The sequence below is a fragment of the Salvelinus fontinalis genome, chromosome 17 (genome assembly GCF_029448725.1).
Source record: "Salvelinus fontinalis isolate EN_2023a chromosome 17, ASM2944872v1, whole genome shotgun sequence".
Classification (NCBI taxonomy): Eukaryota; Metazoa; Chordata; class Actinopteri; order Salmoniformes; family Salmonidae; genus Salvelinus; species Salvelinus fontinalis.
The window spans coordinates 16,846,616-16,867,384 of NC_074681.1; the positions used below are offsets into that span (position 1 = coordinate 16,846,616).

Consider the following 20,769-nt stretch of genomic DNA (forward strand, 5'->3'; position numbering starts at 1 on the left):
ACTCACTTTTGTGATATACTGTGTATATATATCATGTATGTGTATATATATGTTTGTGTATATATATACATATGTGTGTGTGTGTGTGTATATATACGCGGTACTGCTTGACAAAAGAAAATCTTGGTCGACCAACAACCTATCGACCAAACAATCGACCCGTTGACTAATTGGGGTCATCCCTAATCCACATTAACGTGTTTAGAAACTTCTATTCTTATTTACAATAAAAATGACACAATACTTTATTTACCATTAATTTCTATTGGGCACTAAATCTGAAACACAACAAAAATAAACTGCAAATGCATCCAAGCTTGATGTTGTCATTGCATTCTAGGACCAAATGCTAAACTTTTGACAACTTTATTTATAAGATTATTTAGGGGTGTCAATTTTGACCCCTACCCTTTTTGAGAAAAAATAACTATTACTTGTTAACAAAGTCTTTCTCTGAGCAATTGTTTTAGTATAAAATAATATAATGGAGCATACAATATAGCTCAGTATTTGAATTGTTTATTTTATACAATTATTACTGCTCATCTTTATCAAGGATGTCAATCATTTCTGACCCCTCTGTATATGTAGCGTACCGGTATCTCTGTTTAATTAATGCACAATTGAGATGGTGACTATATTCGTCCTTCTGACTATTTCAGGCTAACCGTAATATGATGCCGAGTGAGAGGAAAGGGAAAACTGCTGAAACTCCAGTGGTTCCTCCTAGACCCACAGAAGAGGTAGGCTTGGATGATTTGACTGATCAGGATTTATAATCGTATCTGTCAGTTATCCTGTGTCATGGTGGCTCTTATAGGATGATTTTGTCTTATGTTTCCAGGAGATAAACAGACCAGCCAGACGTGGTCAGCAAAATACAAAAAAAGACAATCCGGTAAGCGCACGCACATACGCTCACACACCACACACACACGCACACTCACTCCTTATCTGTAATTTATTTTCTAGGACCAATGTGATGATGAATGCCTTAAAGAGGGTGAATCTCTCTTCCCGGTGGTAAAAGAGGAGGGAGAGGACAAGGACGAAGGAGAGGCCGTGGTTAAACCTACAGATAGCACATCAGTAAGAGTTTGTTTTCATTTTATTTTCTACATCCCTCTCGGCGTGTATCCACAAAGCTTCTCGGAGTAGGAGCGCTGATCTAGGATCAGTTTGGGCTTTTAGAACGTAATGAATATGATTTATATTGACAGGTCCTGATCCTAGATAAGCACTCATACTCTGATACGCTTTAGGAATACGGGCACAGTACTCTATCCTTGCTGTGTCCATGCAAATATCAGGGTTTCACTTCAATTCAGTTAAGATTATTCCATGATTAAATGCTGGTATTTTCCAGATTTTCTCAATGTTTCTAACAGACACTATGAGGTAACCAAATGAACACTTCCCTTTACTTGCCCTTTGCGTTAATGTATTGATTTGTATTCTATTGTTCTTAGGCCAAGATGCGAGAACCCACGAGACACAATCCATTCATGCCACGCGGTGCTGGAGGCAAGGTAACGTTCAAACCTCTATTTTCATGCACACACATCTGTTGATCTCCCATTGTGTACATTGTAGTTCCCTTCCTCCAGGTGTTAACTATGGTTTACAATATGCATGTTATGGTTCCGTTGTGGGATAACTGTTATAGTGCTCTAGTGTAAAAGTTGTTATTTTTGATTTGTGTCTGTTTCAGGGTAAAACCAAGAAGCGTGAACCCCAGCAGGGAGCTTCAGGCAGTGACTCAACAGAGGTAGCTCTGCACCCTGACACTCCTACTAACATTGTTCTGCCAGATACCGGTACTGTTTTAATGGATATCTACTGTACAACCGTCACTCCTGAGGTTTTGTTTGTGTATGCGATGGCTTGACTGCCACAGCTAACAGACTGTAAAGTGGCCCAGGATTTCAAAATGGCCGTCACATGAGGTCTATTAGATGACTAGTTCTTTTTTTCTCGGTCACTGGAAGGATTTCCCCACACGGTATTCTCTGACTCCCAACTAAGAAAAGGATGTTCTTTTTTAAATCTTCTGTTCTTTTTTCTTTCTATCTCTACCTACCAAACACCCAGCCACACCACCTCTCCCCTTACTTTGCATTGTGAATTGATTAGATTGCTATTTGCGTAAACTTGTTCCCCTGCTTCCTGTTTCTTTGAACCCTGGAAGATTTTAGATGCTCCACTTCTGCAAAACAGCACAGAAAGGAACTGAAATCCAAAATCGCAACTTGAAATCTGAAACTGACCACGTATTTTCTCATTTCTGGCCAGTGAATCTGATCGCTGATTAATTGTCTCTATATCTTGGTTGCTACACTGGCAGCAAAAACATTAGTTTGCCAAGAAATATTCTACTTTTCTTTAGTGTGTAGATTGTATACATAATAGCATGTCATTTATCACCCCTGCCCTCTCAGAACAAAGGTGGAAATAAATCATTATTCGACCAATTGGAGGTATTCCGTATTAATCCAGCGGAGCCAGAGCAGCAGGTTGGTTTCTGTAAACAATGTTAATAATATCAATCTGTGCTCTTAAATACCCACATAGATTTACTTTTCACTCTTGGTTTCCTCTCACTAACTGCCACAGAGTTGTGCATTTGATTTAAATAGATTTTTGATTGAAAAGTATGACTTTCTGAAGCTGATTTAGGAAAATGTGTTTCTCAGCAGAATATGGATAGCCTGATGGAGTGGTGGAGCACAGTGGAGCGTGAGTCCGAAACATGCACACAGTACTGGCGTAGGGGTATTCCTTAAACTTGATCCAAATGATGCCCTTTCTCTTTTGCTGCAGAGTGGGAAGACATGCCTCAAGAGGATGACATGACTGAAAAAGAGGAGGCCAAGTAAGTGATTCCTTATGTTGGGTGTTACCTTATGTGCGTGCACCTGTATAGAACAGCCATGTTATAAAGCTGGTAAATGGGTACATCATACTATAGTAAGTAAGCATGGATAATACTAATTAATCTAAACTTGTTTTCCAGGGTGTTTGCAGTGACAGCTGAGAAGGTGCAGAAAGGTATCCGTGTGTTCAACAAGCTGTTCTCAGAGCGTGCAGAGAGCCTGTGGCAGCACGTCATTGACCTTAACAGCATTGCAGACGCCCTCGACTGTTTCAACAAGAAGACTAAGATCGCTCAAATCACTGGCGGTTCCACCAGTGCGGTAGGAGGCGTATGTACCATTGTAGGCCTCGCCCTGGCCCCTGTCACCTTCGGAACCTCCCTGATTGTCACGGCGGTGGGGCTGGGCGTGGCCACGGCGGGCGGCCTCACCACGGCTGGAGCCGGAATCTCCAACACGGTCAACAACTCCATGGACCGCAAGAAGGTGGAGGCCATCGTGACGGACTACCAGGAGAAGATAACCGACATCAACAAGTGCATGCTGTTCATCAAGCAGGGAATTGAGAGTCTGCGCAGGTTCGACCTACTGAAGATGAAGAAGCATGCATACAACCGTGACTTCCCGGGCCTCAACAACATCTACGAGGATGGCGCCATGGCTGGAAAGGCCATCCTCATTAACGCCAATGAGATGATGCGTGTGGTGCAGATAGCCAACGTGGCGGGCAGCACCGCGGCCAGAGCTGTCCAGATTGCCAGCATGGCCACCGGAGTGCTCACCGGCCTCTTTGTGGGCATGGACATCTACTTTGTGGCCAAGGACTCCAAGGAGCTGAAGAAGGGAGCCAAGTCAGAGTTTGCAGCCAAGATCAGGGAGGTGGCGACCCAGCTGCATGATGGACTGGTGGAGCTCAATGGCATACGGGTTGAGCTGCAGTCCTCAGATCCAGGCAACACCAATGAGACTAACACCCAAAACACAGATAATACCAATTACAGTAAAAAAACGGACGTCTCTGATGACAATATTGACAACTATAAAACCTCTGACAACAAAAGCATTGTTGACAACAGCAATACTTCAGATAACAGCTATAAGACCAGAAAATTCTAAACTGTAATTCCAACCCATCTCTACAACGACACATCCTGTCAGCATTAACACTACTAGTAGCAACGTTGAGGCTCTGATTCCTAAGTCTCTCTTTCATAGCACAAGCACCCATGCCTGAAACTTTTTTTGTTAGACTGCAAAATTAGAACCAGATGAGCCAAATACATTTAAACTCAGTTTTTCACAATTCCTGACAATTAATTCTCGTAAAAATTCACCATTTTAGGTCAGTTAGGATCACCACTTTATTTTAAGAATGTGAAATGTCAGAATAATAGAGAATGATTTATTTCAGCTTTTATTTCTTTCATCACATTCCCAGTGGGTCAGAAGTTTACATACACTCAATTAGTATTTGGTAGCATTGCCTTTAAATTGTTTAACTTGGGTCAAATGTTTCAGGTACCCTTCCACAAGCTTCCCACAATAAGTTGGGTGAATTTTGGCCCATTCCTCCTGACGGAGCTGGAGTAACTGAGACAGGTTTGTAGGCCTCCTCGCTCGCACACACTTTTTCAGTTCTGCCCACAAATGTTCTATAGGATTGAGGTCAGGGCTTTGTGATGGCCACTGCAATACCTTGACTTTGTTGTCCTTAAGCCATTTTGCCACAACTCTGGAAGTTTGCTTGGGGTCATTGTCCATTTGGAAGAACCATTTAACTTTTGACCCAAGCTTTAACTTCCTGACTGATGTCTTGAGATGTTGCTTCAATATATCCACATAATTTTCCTGCCTCATGATGCAATCTATTTTGTGAAGTGCACCAGTCCCTACTGCAGCAAAAGGACCACCACAAGCAACATGATGCTGCCACCCCCGTGCTTCACGGTTGGGATGGTGTTCTTCGGCTTGCAAGCCTCCCCCTTTTTCCTCCAAACATACGATGGTCATCATGACCAAACAGTTCTATTTTTGTTTCATCAGACCAGAGGACATTTCTCCAAAAAGTACGATCTTTGTCCCCATGTGCAGGTGCAAACCGTAGTCTGGCTTTTTTATGGCGGTTTTGGAGCAGTGGCTTCTTCCTTGCTGAGCGGCCTTTCAGGTTATGTCGATATAGGACTCATTTTACTGTGGATATAGATACGGTTTCCTCCAGCATCTTCACAAGGTCCTTTGCTGCTGTTCGGGGATTGATTTGCACTTTTTGCACCAAAGGACATTCATCTCTAGGAGACAGAACGCGTCTCTTTCCTGAGCGGTAGGATGGCTGCGTGGTCCCATGGTGTTTATACTTGCGTACTATTGTTTGAACAGATGAACGTGGTACCTTCAGGCATTTGGAAATTGCTCCCAAGGATGAAGCAGACTTGTGGAGGTCTGCAAATTTTTTTCTGAGGTCTTGGCTGTTTTCTTTTGATTTTCACATGATGTCAAGCAAAGACACACTGAGTTTGAAGGTAGGCCTTGAAATACATTCACAGGTACACCTCCAATTGAATCAAATGATGTCAATTAGCCTATCAAAAGCTTCTAAAATCATGACATAATTTTCTGGAATTTTCCAAGCTCTTTAAAGGCATAGTCAACTTAGTGTATGTAAACTTCTGACCCACTGGAATTGTGATACAGTGAAATGATCTGTAAACAATTGTTGGACAAATTACTTGTCATGCACAAAGTAGATGTCTTAAACGACTTGCCAAAACTATAGTTTGTTAACAAGAAATTTGTGGAGTGGTTGAAAAACAAATTTTAATGACTCCAACCTAAGTGTATGTAAACTTCTGACTTCAACTGTAAGTCAATGAAAACAACCACCTATCTCTTTATGTTTTGCTTCTGAAAATCTAAGATAAGGCCAGATGATCCACAGACCTATGTTTACCAGAACATTGGATCCGAAGCACAGTACAGTTTCTATGGCAGCATCCTCATCACGACTGACACTGACCAGGACACTATTGGACTATTGGACACCTCTTGACTTTTTCCACATTTTGTTGGTACGGCCTGAATTTTAAATGGATGAAATTGAGATTTTGTGTCATTGGCCTACACACAATACCCCATAATGAGTCAATAAGTATTCAACCCCTTTGTTATGACAAGACTATATAAGTTTAGGAGTAAAAATCTGCTTAAGTTTCATAGACTTTATACAATAAGCGTTTAACATGATTTTTGTAATGACTACCCTCATCTCTGTTCCACACACATACAATTGTCTGCAAGGTCCCTCAGTCGAGCAGTGAATTTCAAACAGAGATTCAACTACATAAACCAGGGAGGTTTTCCAATGCCTCGCAAAGAAGGGCACCTATTGGTAGATGGGTAAAAATAAAATGAATGCAGACATTGCATATCCCTTTGAGTATGGTGACGTTATTAATTACACTTTGGATGGTGCATCAATACACCCGGTCACTGCAAAGATACAGGCGTCCTTCCTAACTCTGTAAAAAGGAAATACAGAAATATATTTTTTACATAAGTATTCACACCCTGGCGTCAGGGGCGAAAATCTGAGATCAACCTTGGAGGGGACAATTACATTAAATTTTCTCAAGAGCAATTCCTGAGGGGGACACCAAAAGTAGTGCTGTAACGCATAGCATACGTTGTTAAATGTATATTGAGGAACCATAATTCCTACAACTGGATAATTGATAGGTACAGTAGTTAACTGAAGGGTTTTCCCAACTTGTTCAAATGTTTAAATCATTATAATTCTACTACTAATAATAGTTATAGCAGTGCTCCTTACCAGTCCAGTATGTATGCAGGTATTCGTACTTACAACCAGCAATATCAAGAAAGGTCAGTAGGTGACAATGGTACTGTACACTGTATGGGTGTAGTTTTCATAAATACAATGAACATGGTGTGATCACATCTAAAAGAATCTCCAATTGAGAACCATCACAAAGTTGGTCTCCGTATTGAATTGACCTTTTAATTTGACTTTTTCTGATACATTTATATAGTCATTAAATATGTCCACCTGGCCTGAGTCTATTACAATATCTTTGCAAGAACAAAAAGCTTAAAATAAGTACAGTTCTAAAAGCAAAATAACTACTTCAATGAAAAAGCAAAATAAATCAACCAAAATATCCTTCAGTCAGTGTCTCAACTCTTCAAACAGCAGCTATGGACAAGTATGTCGCACAAAGTATGCAATTTTAAATAAAATAACATTAAGTAAATCATTTGTAAGTGTACTGAAAACTACTAAACAAAAGAACAACTATCAATTACACCATGGGTTCTCAAACAGGGGTCCATGGACTAATTGCAAGGAGTCCGTGAAATAAAAAAGTATAATGAATGTAGTCAGTACCACAAGGTTTCCAGTAAGTTTACATATAATATAGAGGGGGTGGAGGTCCCTGAGGACCGCTCAAAACCTTGCCTGCCTTGCCTCAAAATATGCAGGGGTTCCAGTACCCCAAAAAGGTTGAGAACCACTGCTATACACACTACTGAACAAAAGAACCGAGCATATGTTTGCGGGTTTCCTCAACAACACATCAGTTGGCACTTTCGCAATGCCCTCGCCTGTTGTCTCCGACACCCTGTATAGCCCAATAAACTCCTTGTGAGGGACATGGTCATGGTCAACATAACGCAGACAGACATTCTCCTGTTCAGCACCAGAGACATCTTGAGTACCATCAACAATTAATGAAAATTGTACAATCGGAAGAGACCTAATCTCAGCTGCAATGCCTCGAATGACTATTGGCCATGATGTTCAGAATTTCATTCTGTGCTTTGGGGCCTGTGTACATTGTGGTACGCTCTGTTAACCACTTCAGTAAAATGGGATCATCCTCTTCTGCCCTAAGTTTCAAAATCTGGTATAAATTCCCACTGTCATCCGTGTGGCCTCTAAAGGCTTGTCCCTGTCTTACTACATGCCGCACCGAACTAACAATTTTCATCAAGCAATGCCTTGCGTCATCCAGCTGTTTACCCCACGCGCTGGACATAACTGGACACTGATTGGATTTAGCTGGTGTGCTGTTACAATTACAAAGTAGCGGTGGGTTTGGCAATTTTGATGTGCTGTGAATTTTTCAATGCCTTTTCTCCAGTTCCTAAATCCTGCACTAATGAAGGCAGCATCAGCTCTTTGGCCAAAAGATGGCTGGCTTGAAAACCCTTGGCTACAGTGAAAACACAACACTCCTTTTATTGATGGATTATAATGTAGCCAGGGGAAATCGCGAAACCATCTCTCTTGAAACGTCAACACTCTGTTGGCAAGAGTTTGCAATTCTATAAATTGTGGGTGTGGCTGATATGGTTTTGTGCCATCACTGTGGTAACTGGACAATGCTGTGCCACTGTCCCCTATACTGGTGCTGCTGGCAACAAGGGTGACACTTGGTCCTGCCGTGGCTGTGACACTGTCCTCTGAAGTCTCTCTCCCTGGCTCTTTCCCTTTCACCACCCTAACTGACTCAGTCTGTCTCCTAGAAAATAAATAAGGTGTTTGCCGTACTCCTAACTACCGGTACCCAAAACTACACAATTAATCACAACAGCAATACCATTGCCGTAAACAAATCTTAGTTTAGTCACCAGTTTAAGTTGAGAGTGGGGGTATCCATGGCATTTTCCAATTATGTCCCTATTTTACAAGTCAAAACAATTGAGAACCTTTCATAATGTTGCCAAACAAAGACTCAACAAACTTACCTGAGACTCCCTGTCTGCCAGTCTGTCCCTGCATATCTGTCCCCAACTCTGCTGTCTGTGTGCCATCTGTTGCCTGCTCTGCCTAATGACATCATTGTGAAACATTTCCATTCGCATTTCACTTCTTTCTTATGAACATTTTATCAACTAGTCGTTGAGATATTAGGATACTAGAGTTCTTACTATGCGTTTTGGTGTACTGACAAATACTCTGATGTCCGTCTTCTTACTTTTTTCTGCCATTTTTCTACCTGGCTGGCTGGCTGGCCTAGCTGCACACACACACATTTACACAACACATGCTGCAACCTTTTGTAATTTAAATAGTTTGTTTCATATTGGCTGGCTTCCAACAATAGCTGAATTTGTAAAGCTAGCGAGCACCAATTCCGTTTCTGTGTGTTTGCTATAATCTTTGCTACCTGGTTAAATAAAGGTGAAATAAAATAAAATAAAAAAAGTTCACTAGCGACAATTTATCTTTTGCAACGAGACCATTATATATATTTAAGACAATGGTAGAAGAGAGTGTAGTTCTTTTCAGTTTGGACTTCAGTTTATTGCTAACCTTATCACAGGGACGTCGAAGCACTACAGCTGCATGCTGATCTTGGAATAAACTGACGATAGCAAAGATTCCATCTTTGACGACGCCACATAAATGGAATAGGTACTAGCTAGCTTGATAGTTAATGTTTGCTTTAGTTTGCGCGCTAGCTCTGCAAATTCCCCTAGTGTGTGAACCCTGCCAACATAAAAATAAATAAATAACATTGCTATGGACCTGCTATGGATTGACTGGATTAACCTCACGTCAGTTACGTACATGTCCCTTTCGGACAGTAGATACGAACTCTCTATTACCTTGCCAGCTAAAGAACTGGCAGTGAATCAAACCATTGTGAGGCAAAGGGCGGGGGGAGTCGCAATCTTTTGAAATTTAAATGCGCTATTAAGTGTCTATAATCAGCACAAGTGCTTTCATTGCGTATTATTAATATTATTGAAATTACATAGTTATGTTTACAGTGATATATTGGGGGGGACAAATCATATTTTTCCCAAGATGGGGGGGTCGTGTCCCCCCCGTCCCCCCTGGGATTTCCGCCTATGCCTGGCGTAAATCATGCACAGCAGTTTTCACTTGTACATATTTTTTGGGATCTGTGTGAACAGTGTTAATGGTGATGACAGCTATTCTGTGGCTGTCAGTGAGGTATTTCTGTCCCTCACTCTCTATTTCAATGCCCTTTACAGGAGCATTGCATGAACACAGGGCCATAACAAGGGTTTGAGTTTTAATGACGTCCGGAAGGGACGCAGGTCATTTTTTGAAGTTGGAACTTAAATGGTATTTGGAGAACAGTAAAAACAAGCAAAATGACCCCAGCCATTATCACCTTGGCTGCTGTAGGTTCATTCACCTACAAAAACATAGCCTATTAGCTATACAATTGTAACGTTATATTCCTGAAAGGGGGGAAATATGGCAAATGACACTGACAGGTAGCATCAACTCTTTACAAAGATATCTCTTTTCTCAAACTACATACATTGCCTTCAGAAAGTATTCATCCCCCTTGACCTATTACACATTTTGTTGTGTTACAGCCTGAATTCAAAACGGATAAAAAAAATTAACACCCATCTACACACACAACCCCATATTGACAATCTCTGTAATTGCAAACAAAGGTTTCTGTACCAAATATTACATTCTGCTTTTCTGATGTATCAAATACTTATGTCATGCAATAAAATGCAAATGAATTACTTAAAAATCATACAATGTGATTTTCTGGATTTTTGTTTTAGATTCCGTCTCTCACAGTTGAAGTGTACCTATGATAAAAATTACAGACCTCTATATGCTTTGTAAGTAGGAAAACCTGCAAAATCGTCAGTCTATCAAATACTTCTCCCCACTGTGTGTGTGTGTGTATATATATATATATATATATATACACCGACAGTGCTCATCCTAATATTTCTATATTTCTTAATTCCATTATTTGACTTTTATATTTATATGTATTGTTAGACATTACTGCACTGTTGGAGTTAAGAACACAAGCATTAGGCTTCACCCACAATAACGTCTGCTAAACATGTGTATGCGACCAATAACATTCTTTTGATTTATTATAGCTAGCTAGCTAACTTTAGCTAGCTAGCCCCGTTATGGCCGAATTGATCACAAAATCGATCACTGTACTGAACAACACTGCCTCGTGTAAAAAATAGAGCTTATATTGTTAGTTACCGACAGCAAAACAACCTACTCGTCTGTCATTTGCCATCCTGATCCAATTGGTCGAGGCTGCCGCCGCCAGTTGATATTGGAAGTTCTGAAGAACGTCTCCAGCACACCTCTATCAATATGTGCGTCGAAACTTCGATGGTCTGTCACAGACACCCGATCCATGGGGTCTGCAGTGACCCTCTCCAGTAAGAACAGTCCACGATTGAATTTGCATGCAAGAACATTCATGTGTCCAGTTTTCTGAGGGTTATGAGAATATGCCATCAACATCCCACCAAACATACACAGAACATGGTTACCATGTCAGAACATGGCTACCATGTTCTCTGAATATATGATTTGAATGTTTTAAACACATTTCATGGGAGTTCCAAGAACATTCATGCGTCCAGTTTTTTTAGGGTTAGAATATTCCATCAACGTCCCACCAAACATACACAGGACATGGTTGTCAAGTTATATTACTCAAGAATCAATGGGTGTATGTCATCCATTTATAAGTCTGATAATGGATGTAGCAACTAAGGATTCTAGCTTTAAACTCTACTTATTTGATTCTCTGATAACTTCATGTTGATGTTCTGTGTAAACGGCCCTCTGTATGTTTCAGGAGAAAGAAGGCATCTTCAGTGGAATGTTCAAGAAGTCTTCCAAACTTGAACAGAACCATCTCAAGAAGTAGAGGTGAAGTAGCCCTGTATGATAGGATTTCTAAACGTGTGAACTAAATGTAGGAACAAAGGAAAGGGTGCTTTCATGAGTCCATTAAACTTGATTTTATCAATGAACTGTAAAGCGAACCGATTAATAATTAAATTGTCACTGTGCACGAACATCATTTGATCATTGTGTTGCCTGTAATTTGTACCAAACTAGCTTCTCTTGACATACAGGACCAGCAGTCATTACACAGTGAACTCTCAGCCAGAAATGACAGTCTCTCTGAAAACAACAACATTAAGGTGATTTGAGAGTTGAGAACTATTCACCTGTTCAGTAAAAATATTTATTTCACCTTTATTTAACCAGGTAGGCTAGTTGAGAACAAGTTCTCATTTACAACTGCGACCTAGCCAAGATAAAGCAAAGCAGTGTGACACAGACAACAACACAGAGTTCCACATGGAATAACATGGAATAAACAAGCCAATACAATAAACAAGTCAATGACACAGTAGGAAAAAAAAGTCTATATACAGTGTGTGCAAAAGGCATGAGGATGTAGGCAATAAATAGGCCATAGGAGCGAATAATTACAATTTAGCAGATTAACACGAGTGATAAATGAGCAGATGATGATGTGCAAGTAGAGATACTGGTGTGCAAAAGAGCAGAAAAGTAAATAAAAACAGTATGGGGATGAGGTTGGTAGATTGGATGGGCTATTTACAGATGGACTATGTACAACTGCAGCGATCGGTTAGCTGCTCAGATAGCTGATGTTCAAAGTTGGTGAGGGAAATATAAGTCTCCAGCTTCAGTGATTTTTGCAATTCGTTCCAGTGACTGGCAGCAGAGAACTGGAAGGAAAGGCGGGCAAAGAGGTGTTGGCTTTGGGGATGATCAGTGAGATATACCTGCTGGAACGTGTGCTACGGGTGGGTGTTGTTATCGTGACCAGTGAGCTGAGATAAGGCGGAGCTTTACCTAGCATAGACTTATAGATGACCTGGAACCAGTGGGTCTGGCGACTAGAGCATACAGGTTGCAGTGGTGGGTGGTATAAGGTGATTTGGTAACAAAACGGATGGCACCTGTGATAGACTGCATCCAGTTTGCTGAGTAGAGTATTGAAGCTGTTTTGTAGATGACATGGCCGAAGTCGAGGATCGGTAGGATAGTCAGTTTTACTAGGGTAAGTTTGGCGGCGTGAGTGGAGGCTTTTTCTGAGAAATAGAAAGCCGATTCTAGATTTGATTTTGGATTGGAGATGTTTAATATGAATCTGGAAGGAGAGTTTACAGTCTAGCCAGACACCTAGGAATTTATAGTTGTCCACATATTCTAGGTCAGAACCGTCCAGTATGGTGATGCTAGTCGGGCGGGCGGGTGAGGGTAGCGAATGGTTGAAAAGCATGCATTTGGTTTTACTAGTGTTTAAGAGCAGCTGGAGGCCACGGAAGGAGTGTTGTATGGCATTGAAGCTCGACTCCAGTATTATGGATATTACCATATAAATAGTTGACAACCTGAACCGTTCTGATGGCATTAAGGAAGACGTTTCAGTGAAATCCTAAAAAAATCCGTCAAACCTCCTCGAGTGGGCACACCTCTTCTGGAGAATGACACGTGACTCGTAAGATCAAATCAAAGTTTGTCACGTGCGCCGAATACAACAGGTGTAGACCGTACAGTGAAATGCTTACTTACAGGCTCTAACCAACAGTGCAAAAAAGGTATTACGTGAACAATAGGTGAGTAAAGAAATAAAAACAACAGTAAAATAACAGTAGCGAGATTATAACAGTAGCGAGACTACATACAGGCACTGGTTAGTCGGGCTGATTTGAGGTAGTATGTACATGTAGATATGGTTAAAGTGACTATGCATATACAGTATGATGAACAGGGAGTAGCAGTAGTGTAAAAGAGGGGTTGGCGGGTGGTGGGACACAATGTAGATAGCCCGGTTAGCCAATGTGCGGGGGCACTGGTTGGTCAGGCCAATTGAGGTAGTATGTACATGAATGTATAGTTAACGTGACTACGCATATATGATAAACAGAGAGTAGCAGCAGCGTAAAAGAGAGGTTGGGGGGGGGGGGGGTGTAACACAATGCAAATTGTCCGGGTAGCCATTTGATTACCTGTTCAAGAGTCTTATTGCTTGGGCGTGAAAACTGTTGAGAAGCCTTTTTGTCCTAGACTTGGCACACAGGTACCGCTTGCCATGCGGTAGTAGAGAGAACAGTCTATGACTGGGGTGGCTGGGGTCTTTGACAATTTTTAGGGCCTTCCTCTGACACTGCCTGGTGTAGAGGTCCTGGGTGGCAGGCAGTTTAGCCCCAGTGATGTACTGGGCCGTACGCACTACCCTCTGTAGTGCCTTGCGTTCGGAGGCCGAGCAATTGCCGTACCAGGCAGTGATGCAACCAGTCAGGATGCTCTCGATGTTGCAGCTGTAGAACCTTTTGAGGATCTGAGGACCAATGCCAAATCTTTTAAGCTTCCTGAGGGGGAATAGGCTTTGTTGTGCCCTCTTCACGACTGTCTTGGTGTGTTTGGACCATTCTAGTTTGTTGGTGATGTAGACACCAAGGAACTTGAAGCTCTCAACCTGCTCCACTACAGCCACGTCGATGAGAATGGGAGTGCGCTCGGTCCTCCTTTTCCTGTAGTCCACAATCATTTCCTTAGTCTTGGTTACATTGAGGGATAGGTTGTTATTCTGGCACCACCTGGCCAGGTCTCTGAACTCCTCCCTATAGGCTGTCTTGTCGTTGATCAGGCCTACCACTGTTGTGTCGTCTGCAAACTTAATGATGGTGTTGGAGTCGTGCATCATCCGTTTGGGCGGTATGCAAATTGGAGTGGGTCTAGGGTTTCTGGGATAATGGGGTTGATGTGAGCCATTACCAGCCTTTCAAAGCACTTCATGGCTACGGACGTGAGTGCTACGGGTCTGTAGTCATTTAGGCAGGTTGTCTTCGTGTTCTTGGGCACAGGGACTATGGTGGTCTGCTTGAATCATGTTGGTATTACAGACTCAATCAGGGACATGTTGAAAATGTCAGTGAAGACACCTGCCAGTTGGTCAGCACATGCCCGGAGCACACGTCCTGGTAATCCGTCTGGCCCCGCAGCCTTGTGAGTGTTGACCTGTTTAAAGGTCTTACTCACGTCGGCTACGGAGAGCGTGATCACACAGTCATCCGGAACAGCTGATGCTCTCATGCATGCCTCAGTGTTGCTTGCCTCAAAGCGAGCATGCAGTGATTTAGCTCGTCTGGTAGGCTCGTGTCACTGGGCAGCTTGCGGCTGTGCTTCCCTTTGTAGTCTGTAATATTTTGCAAGCCCTGCCACATAAGACGAACGCCGGAGTCGGTGTCGTACAATTCAATCTTAGTCCTGTATTGATGCTTTGCCTGTTTGATGGTTTGTCGGAGGGCATAACGGGATTTCTTATAAGCTTCCAGGTTCGAGTCCTGCTCCTTGAAAGCGGCAGCTCTACCCTTTAGCTCAGTGCGAATATTGCCTGTAATCCATGGCTTCTGGTTGGGGTATGTACGTACAGTCACTGTGGGGATGACGTTCTCGATGCACTTATTGATAAAGCCAGTGACTGATGTGGTGTACTCCTCAATGCCATCGGAGGAATCCCCGGAACATACTCCAGTCTGTGCTAGCAAAACAGTCCTGTAGTTTAGCATCTGCTTCATCTGACCACTTTTTCTGGTCACTGGTGCTTCCTGCTTTCATTTTTGCTTGTAAGCAGGAATCAAGAGGATTGAGTTGTGGTCGGATTTACCAAATGGAGGGCGAGGGATAGCTTTGTACGCATCTCTGTGTGTGGAGTACAGGTGATCTAGAATTTTTCCCCCTCTGTTTGCACATTTACATGTTGATAGAAATTAGGTAGAACTGATTTAAGTTGCCTGCATTGAAGTTTCCGGCCACTAGGAGCGCCGCCTCTGGGTGAGTGGTTTCCTGTTTGCTTAATTCCTTATACAACTGACTGAGTGCGGTCTTAGTGCCAGCATCTGTCTGGTGGTAAATAAACATCCATGAAATGTATAGCTGAAAACTCTCTAGGCAAGTAGTGTGGTCTGCAATTTATCAGAAGATACTCTACTTCAGGCGAGCAAAATCTAGAGACTTCCTTAGATTTCGTGCACCAGCTGTTGTTTACAAATATGCACAGACCGCCCCCCCCCCCCCCCCCCCCCCCCCCCCCCCCCGTCTTACCGGAGTGTGCTGTTCTATCTTGCCGGTGCAGCGTATAGCGCGCTAGCTGAATATCCATGTCATCATTCAGCCACGATTCCGTGAAACATAGGATATTACAGTTTTTGATGTCCCGTTGGTAGGATATTCGTGATCGTACCTCGTCTAATTTATTGTCCAATGATTGCATGTTAGCGAGTAATATTGACGGTAACGGCAGCTTTCCCACTCGCCTTCTGCGGATCCGTACGAGGCAACCCGCTGTGTCCTCTGTACCTGCGTCTCTTCCTCTTGCAAATAACGGGGATGTCGGCCTTGTCGGGTGTTCGGAGAATGTTCTGTGCGTCCTGCTTGTTGAAGAAAAAATCTTTGTCTAATCCGAGGTGAGTGATCGCTGTCCTGACATCCAGAAGCTCTTTTTTGCCGTTAGATATGGTTGCAGAAACATTATGTACTAAATAAGTTACAAATAACGCAAAAAAAGCCCACATAATAGCACAATTGGTTGGGCGCCCATAAAACTGCTGCAATTTCTTCCGGCACCATTTTGTTACCAACCTACCTATAAATATGCTGACTTGAATAGCATGTACCCCATAGCAAATATTATTATGCATTCTCTCTGGCCAAACAGGTATCTCGATCTGTTTCCCAGGACAACCAAACATTACACAATGAACTATCAGCCAGCAACTACTAGAAGGAGGGATCTTAAATTGGAGCACTCTTGTTAAGGTAACTGTTGTTCAGGAAAAGCAGTCATTACACAGTGAGCTGTCAGCCAGCAACAACAGTCTGACAACAACAACCCTAAGGTGAGGCAGAGTAACTACATTAGACTTTGAAAAAAATACTTGGGCATCTGCATAGAAAGATACTAATAATTATGAACATGAGTATACATGTGATTTACAATCAATTGAAATGACAGTTTTCTTCTATCAGGAGAAAGGAGGGATGTTTAGTGGAATCCTCAGTAAAAGGTGATTCTAGGATCATCTGTTAAACAAACGTGTTTGTTTGCTTTAGTTACTTACAGTAAGAGTCTGTTCATTTTCTAACTGCTCTACTGTTTTGTGTTCCAGTAAAAACCTCTCTGCACATAGGGAACTCTCAGCCAGAAATCACAGTCTGTCTGACAACAACAACCCTAAGGTGGCAGAGTTACTGCAATTAGACTTCGACAAAACCACCTGGGTCAGAAAAGATTGTCATCATTATGAACATGACATAAGTATACATTAAAATGGTTATTCAAATTACACTGTATTCTCCTAAAAGGAAAAAAAGGGTATATTCAGTGGAATCCTCAAAAAGGGTGACAGGGTGACAGGTAAGGTGGAGGTGATATGATCCTTGACTAGTCTCTCAAAGCACTTTATGATGACAGAAGTGAGTGCTACGGGGCGGTAGTAATTTCATTCCGTTATCTTTGCCTTCTTGGGTACAGGAACAATGGTGGCCATATTGAAGCATGTGGTGACAGCAGACTGGGATAGGAAGCTATGTGGGAGTGGAACTTTGAAAAGTACACAGAGTACAGCCAAGAAGGCTCTGAACCACAACATTAAGCATGTGATGGAGGGGTGGGGGCAGGCTGGGAAGGCCCTGATGATCAACACAGACAAGTTCATCAGCACCGTGCAGGCTCTGGGTGTGGCCAGAGGGGCCGCCAAAGCTGCCCAGGCCATCAGCGTCACTGCGCTCGTCATGTCCACCCTCTTCCTCGCGCTCAATGTCTTTCTAGCTCTTTCTAGCTTGCAAGGAACTGCGCCAAGTTTGCCACCAAGATCCAAGGACCTGCAGGATGGGTTATTGGAGCTGAACAACGTGAAAACCCAGCTGCAGAAGACCAGGGATGGAATCAAGCTGGAGGATGTGAAGATGGATGATGGCCGGGAGTCAGACCCAGTTAGACTAGCTCAGCTTGACCAAAAGTTGGACAAGAAATTCCAGGGGGAAGATAAAAAGGGAATAAGACCAATAAAGGGGTAGATAAGAGTTAGGAAGAGAAGGAAAGTAAAAAGGAGAACAATAGTAAGAAAGAAGACCATTGCTGTCGTCAGACGGGTGTGTCTCACAACCCCAGACCGGTCAACTAAAAAGGTAAGCAGAAACCTATTGTGGAAAAACTAAAGTTCTGCACATTGGCATTATCCAAATTTAGTTTTGTGAGACACCTGTTTGACGTAAGTAACCAAATTATATGATGCATAAAATTTGAAATATAAATAACAATAGCTGTTGAATGTAAGAAGCGTATGTTGTGGTGAATGCAATTTTGATTGCATTCACCATTTTGATTAAAAAGATGCTAAAGCTAGCAACAAAAATTGCTAGGTGGCCATCACGGATTGTTGGCGCTCACTGGGCTATATTTGGCTATAAGAGAGGAAAGTCAGAATAGTTGAATCGTAAAAGTTTATGATAGCTCTTTATTGATTTTTAGTTCGAATGTCTAGGTAACACCAGTGAAATTTAACAGAAAATTAAGGTATATTAACATGCCGGTGGAGCTGATTTCATGTTAAAGGGACAGTTATAATTACTAGGTTTTGTTTGTAGTAAACGTTTGGGTTAGAGGGGATTTCCATGTTTAAATATATTAAAGGGACACACTCGCATATGGAATATTAGAAGTTTTGTTTTCTGAGTTTTCATAAATACGTATTTTTTTTTAGATAAAGGGTTCTTTATTTTGTATAATATAATAAATAACACTTCTTTGAAGTGGTGGTATGGCTGATGGCTTCTGAGGTGATACAAAATTAATATTGTGGATATTGGTGGAGGATGAAAAGTCACTTGAGGGCGCCATTGGTCAACTTATGGAGGTTCATGTTATTGTTAGATAAAATACAGTGGACTCCTGAAGGAGATATTTCATTAGTATAGAAAGCATATGATTTTAAAGTAGATAAGACACTTGACAGAGAATTGTTAGATTTGCGCTAATTATTGATACAAGGGCGGAGCCGTGTATCAAAAGTGGGATGGAATAGGGCACTTTGTGGTGTTGCCTATTAGTTAAATATCCCTAGAGTTGGTTTACTAGGATAATAATGGAGGACATTCTAACTAATCAGATAGAACAAATAGAATGACAGAAGATATAATCAAATAGAATAAATGAGAAATTGTTTGTTAACCAAACCTGTATGTCCAAGATTTTATGCACTACAGGTGAATTACAGGAGAAGGGGATTGGGATCAATCCAGTCCATGAGGAGAACAGGTGGAATGCAGCCCCATTGGGAGGGGCCAGACCAAGTATTCCTGGTGACAGCCTTTGCGGTGAGAATAGCTGAAAGAGCTACCTGGGGGCATATCGCACTTGTAGGAGGGTAAGACACACTGACACTGTCAAACAATCACAGGGGTAGGAGCAGAACCAGAACCAACTGGGTACTGGGGGCCAACTCCTACTAAAGATTCCCTTATACCCGACCTTTAACCCGCTGTGAGTGTTCATAGAAGTGAAAGTGTTGCTTGGTCTCTGGCTGATGATGTGTTCTCTGGGAGAGGGTGGGGCTTTACAGGACTGCTGGTCGTCCTGAGCTGTCTGATTGGGATACGATGGGGATGGTTACCATCACAGTGCTGCCAAAACCACCACCAGTTCCAACAGGCCAAGGCCAGGTTCAACCGAACTCCTCCACTACTTCAAGACCGGGTTCCACATCATCACCTAAGCTCTCCAATCCGGTACAGGTAATAAATGTAAAGGATATCTCAGATAGCGACCAATTGGGGACTGAAACTGGCTATGAGGGTAGGGATAATATGTGGTTAGCCTATATGAGGTATACAGCCAAAACACTTAACAGAAAGGACTGTGTCATATGTGGACATTTCAGACCTATTCTGGCTACTCACCCATTTGCCCTAAGCAATGGGGAAGGTTGGATGTGCATATTGGAAAGTTTCTACCATAATAAGCCAAATTCAACCCTGTGTAAAACTCTGAGTCTTGTGTTCCCAGAAGTCCCTCCCCAGAAGGCACCATGGGGGGTTAACCTGTTGAGGACAGAGGGCGCCGTTTTCACTTTGGGGGAAAATCGTGCCCAATTTAAACGGCCTCGTACTCAACACTTGCTCGTACAATATGCATATTATTATTACTATTGGATAGAAAACACTCTCTTGTTTCTAAAACCGTTTGAATTATATCTGTGAGTAAAACAGAACTCATTTTGCAGCAAACTTCCTGATAGGAAGTGGAAAATCTGATATCGATGCTCTGTTCTAGGGCCTGCCTATAAATGTCCTTGATATTTATTAGTATACATGCACTTCATACGTCTTCCACTAGATGTCGACAGGCAGTGAGAGAAGAAATGGAGTGTATAACTTGATCTGGGGTCGAATAAAATCTCTTGGCATGACGTGTCACCAGTTTCCTGTTTTCTGGAGCGCGCGTAAGGGACCTGGTTTTGCCTTCTGAAAAGCTGTCGTTATAGACGACTAATATCTCCGGCTTTGATTTTATTTGATACATGTGACAATATCATCGTAAAGTATGTTTTTTCAATATAGTTTTATTAGATTATTGAAATTTATTTGGGACGTTAGGCGTGTTGCGTTGTGTGCCTTTGTTCAGGAAGGAGAGCTTTGCGCTACTTTGCTAGCTTTCCGTGCTAATTGACTGGAGAAGAGAACATTCTAAAACCAAACAACGATTGTTCTGGACAAAGGACCCCTTGTACAACATTCTGATGGAAGATCATCAAAAGTAGGACCCATTTTATGATGGTATTTCATATATCTGTCGTACATGTGTACTAGTAGTTTGCGGCCAGGTTTTGGGCACGCTCTCGCCATAACGTAAACTGCATATCGTAATGAAGTTATTTTTAGAATTCAAACACGGCGATTGCATTAAGAACTAGTGTATCTATCACTTCCTATACAACATGTATTTTCTAGTAACGTTTATGAATAGTTATTTGGTCAGAATAGTTGAGTGTCATAAAAATATCCGCA

At 42.1% G+C, this 20,769-nt stretch overlaps 2 protein-coding genes across 6 annotated transcripts in view; one reads left to right on the plus strand and one right to left on the minus strand.

Annotated features, from left to right (window-relative positions):
- LOC129813846 (uncharacterized) overlaps nucleotides 1-6,295 on the plus strand; it is an 18,081-nt gene extending 11,786 nt beyond the window's left edge. For 3 of the 4 annotated variants that reach the window (XM_055866408.1, XM_055866413.1, XM_055866409.1), the window contains 9 exons: nucleotides 663-743; nucleotides 845-898; nucleotides 973-1,089; nucleotides 1,470-1,529; nucleotides 1,712-1,768; nucleotides 2,439-2,513; nucleotides 2,694-2,736; nucleotides 2,821-2,872; nucleotides 3,014-6,295. In XM_055866408.1, the coding sequence (XP_055722383.1) occupies nucleotides 663-743; nucleotides 845-898; nucleotides 973-1,089; nucleotides 1,470-1,529; nucleotides 1,712-1,768; nucleotides 2,439-2,513; nucleotides 2,694-2,736; nucleotides 2,821-2,872; nucleotides 3,014-3,989 (1,515 nt within the window). In that variant the 3' untranslated portion in view covers nucleotides 3,990-6,295. The remainder of the gene's footprint in view (nucleotides 1-662; nucleotides 744-844; nucleotides 899-972; nucleotides 1,090-1,469; nucleotides 1,530-1,711; nucleotides 1,769-2,438; nucleotides 2,514-2,693; nucleotides 2,737-2,820; nucleotides 2,873-3,013) is intronic. The other variant, XM_055866410.1, reaches the window with a different exon arrangement.
- Nucleotides 1-16,580, minus strand: part of LOC129813847 (uncharacterized) — a 57,606-nt gene extending 41,026 nt beyond the window's left edge. For both annotated transcript variants that reach the window (XM_055866415.1, XM_055866414.1), the window contains exon 1: nucleotides 15,808-16,580. In XM_055866415.1, the coding sequence (XP_055722390.1) occupies nucleotides 15,808-15,976 (169 nt within the window). In that variant the 5' untranslated portion in view covers nucleotides 15,977-16,580. The remainder of the gene's footprint in view (nucleotides 1-15,807) is intronic.
- Nucleotides 16,581-20,769: the final 4,189 nt, after the last annotated feature.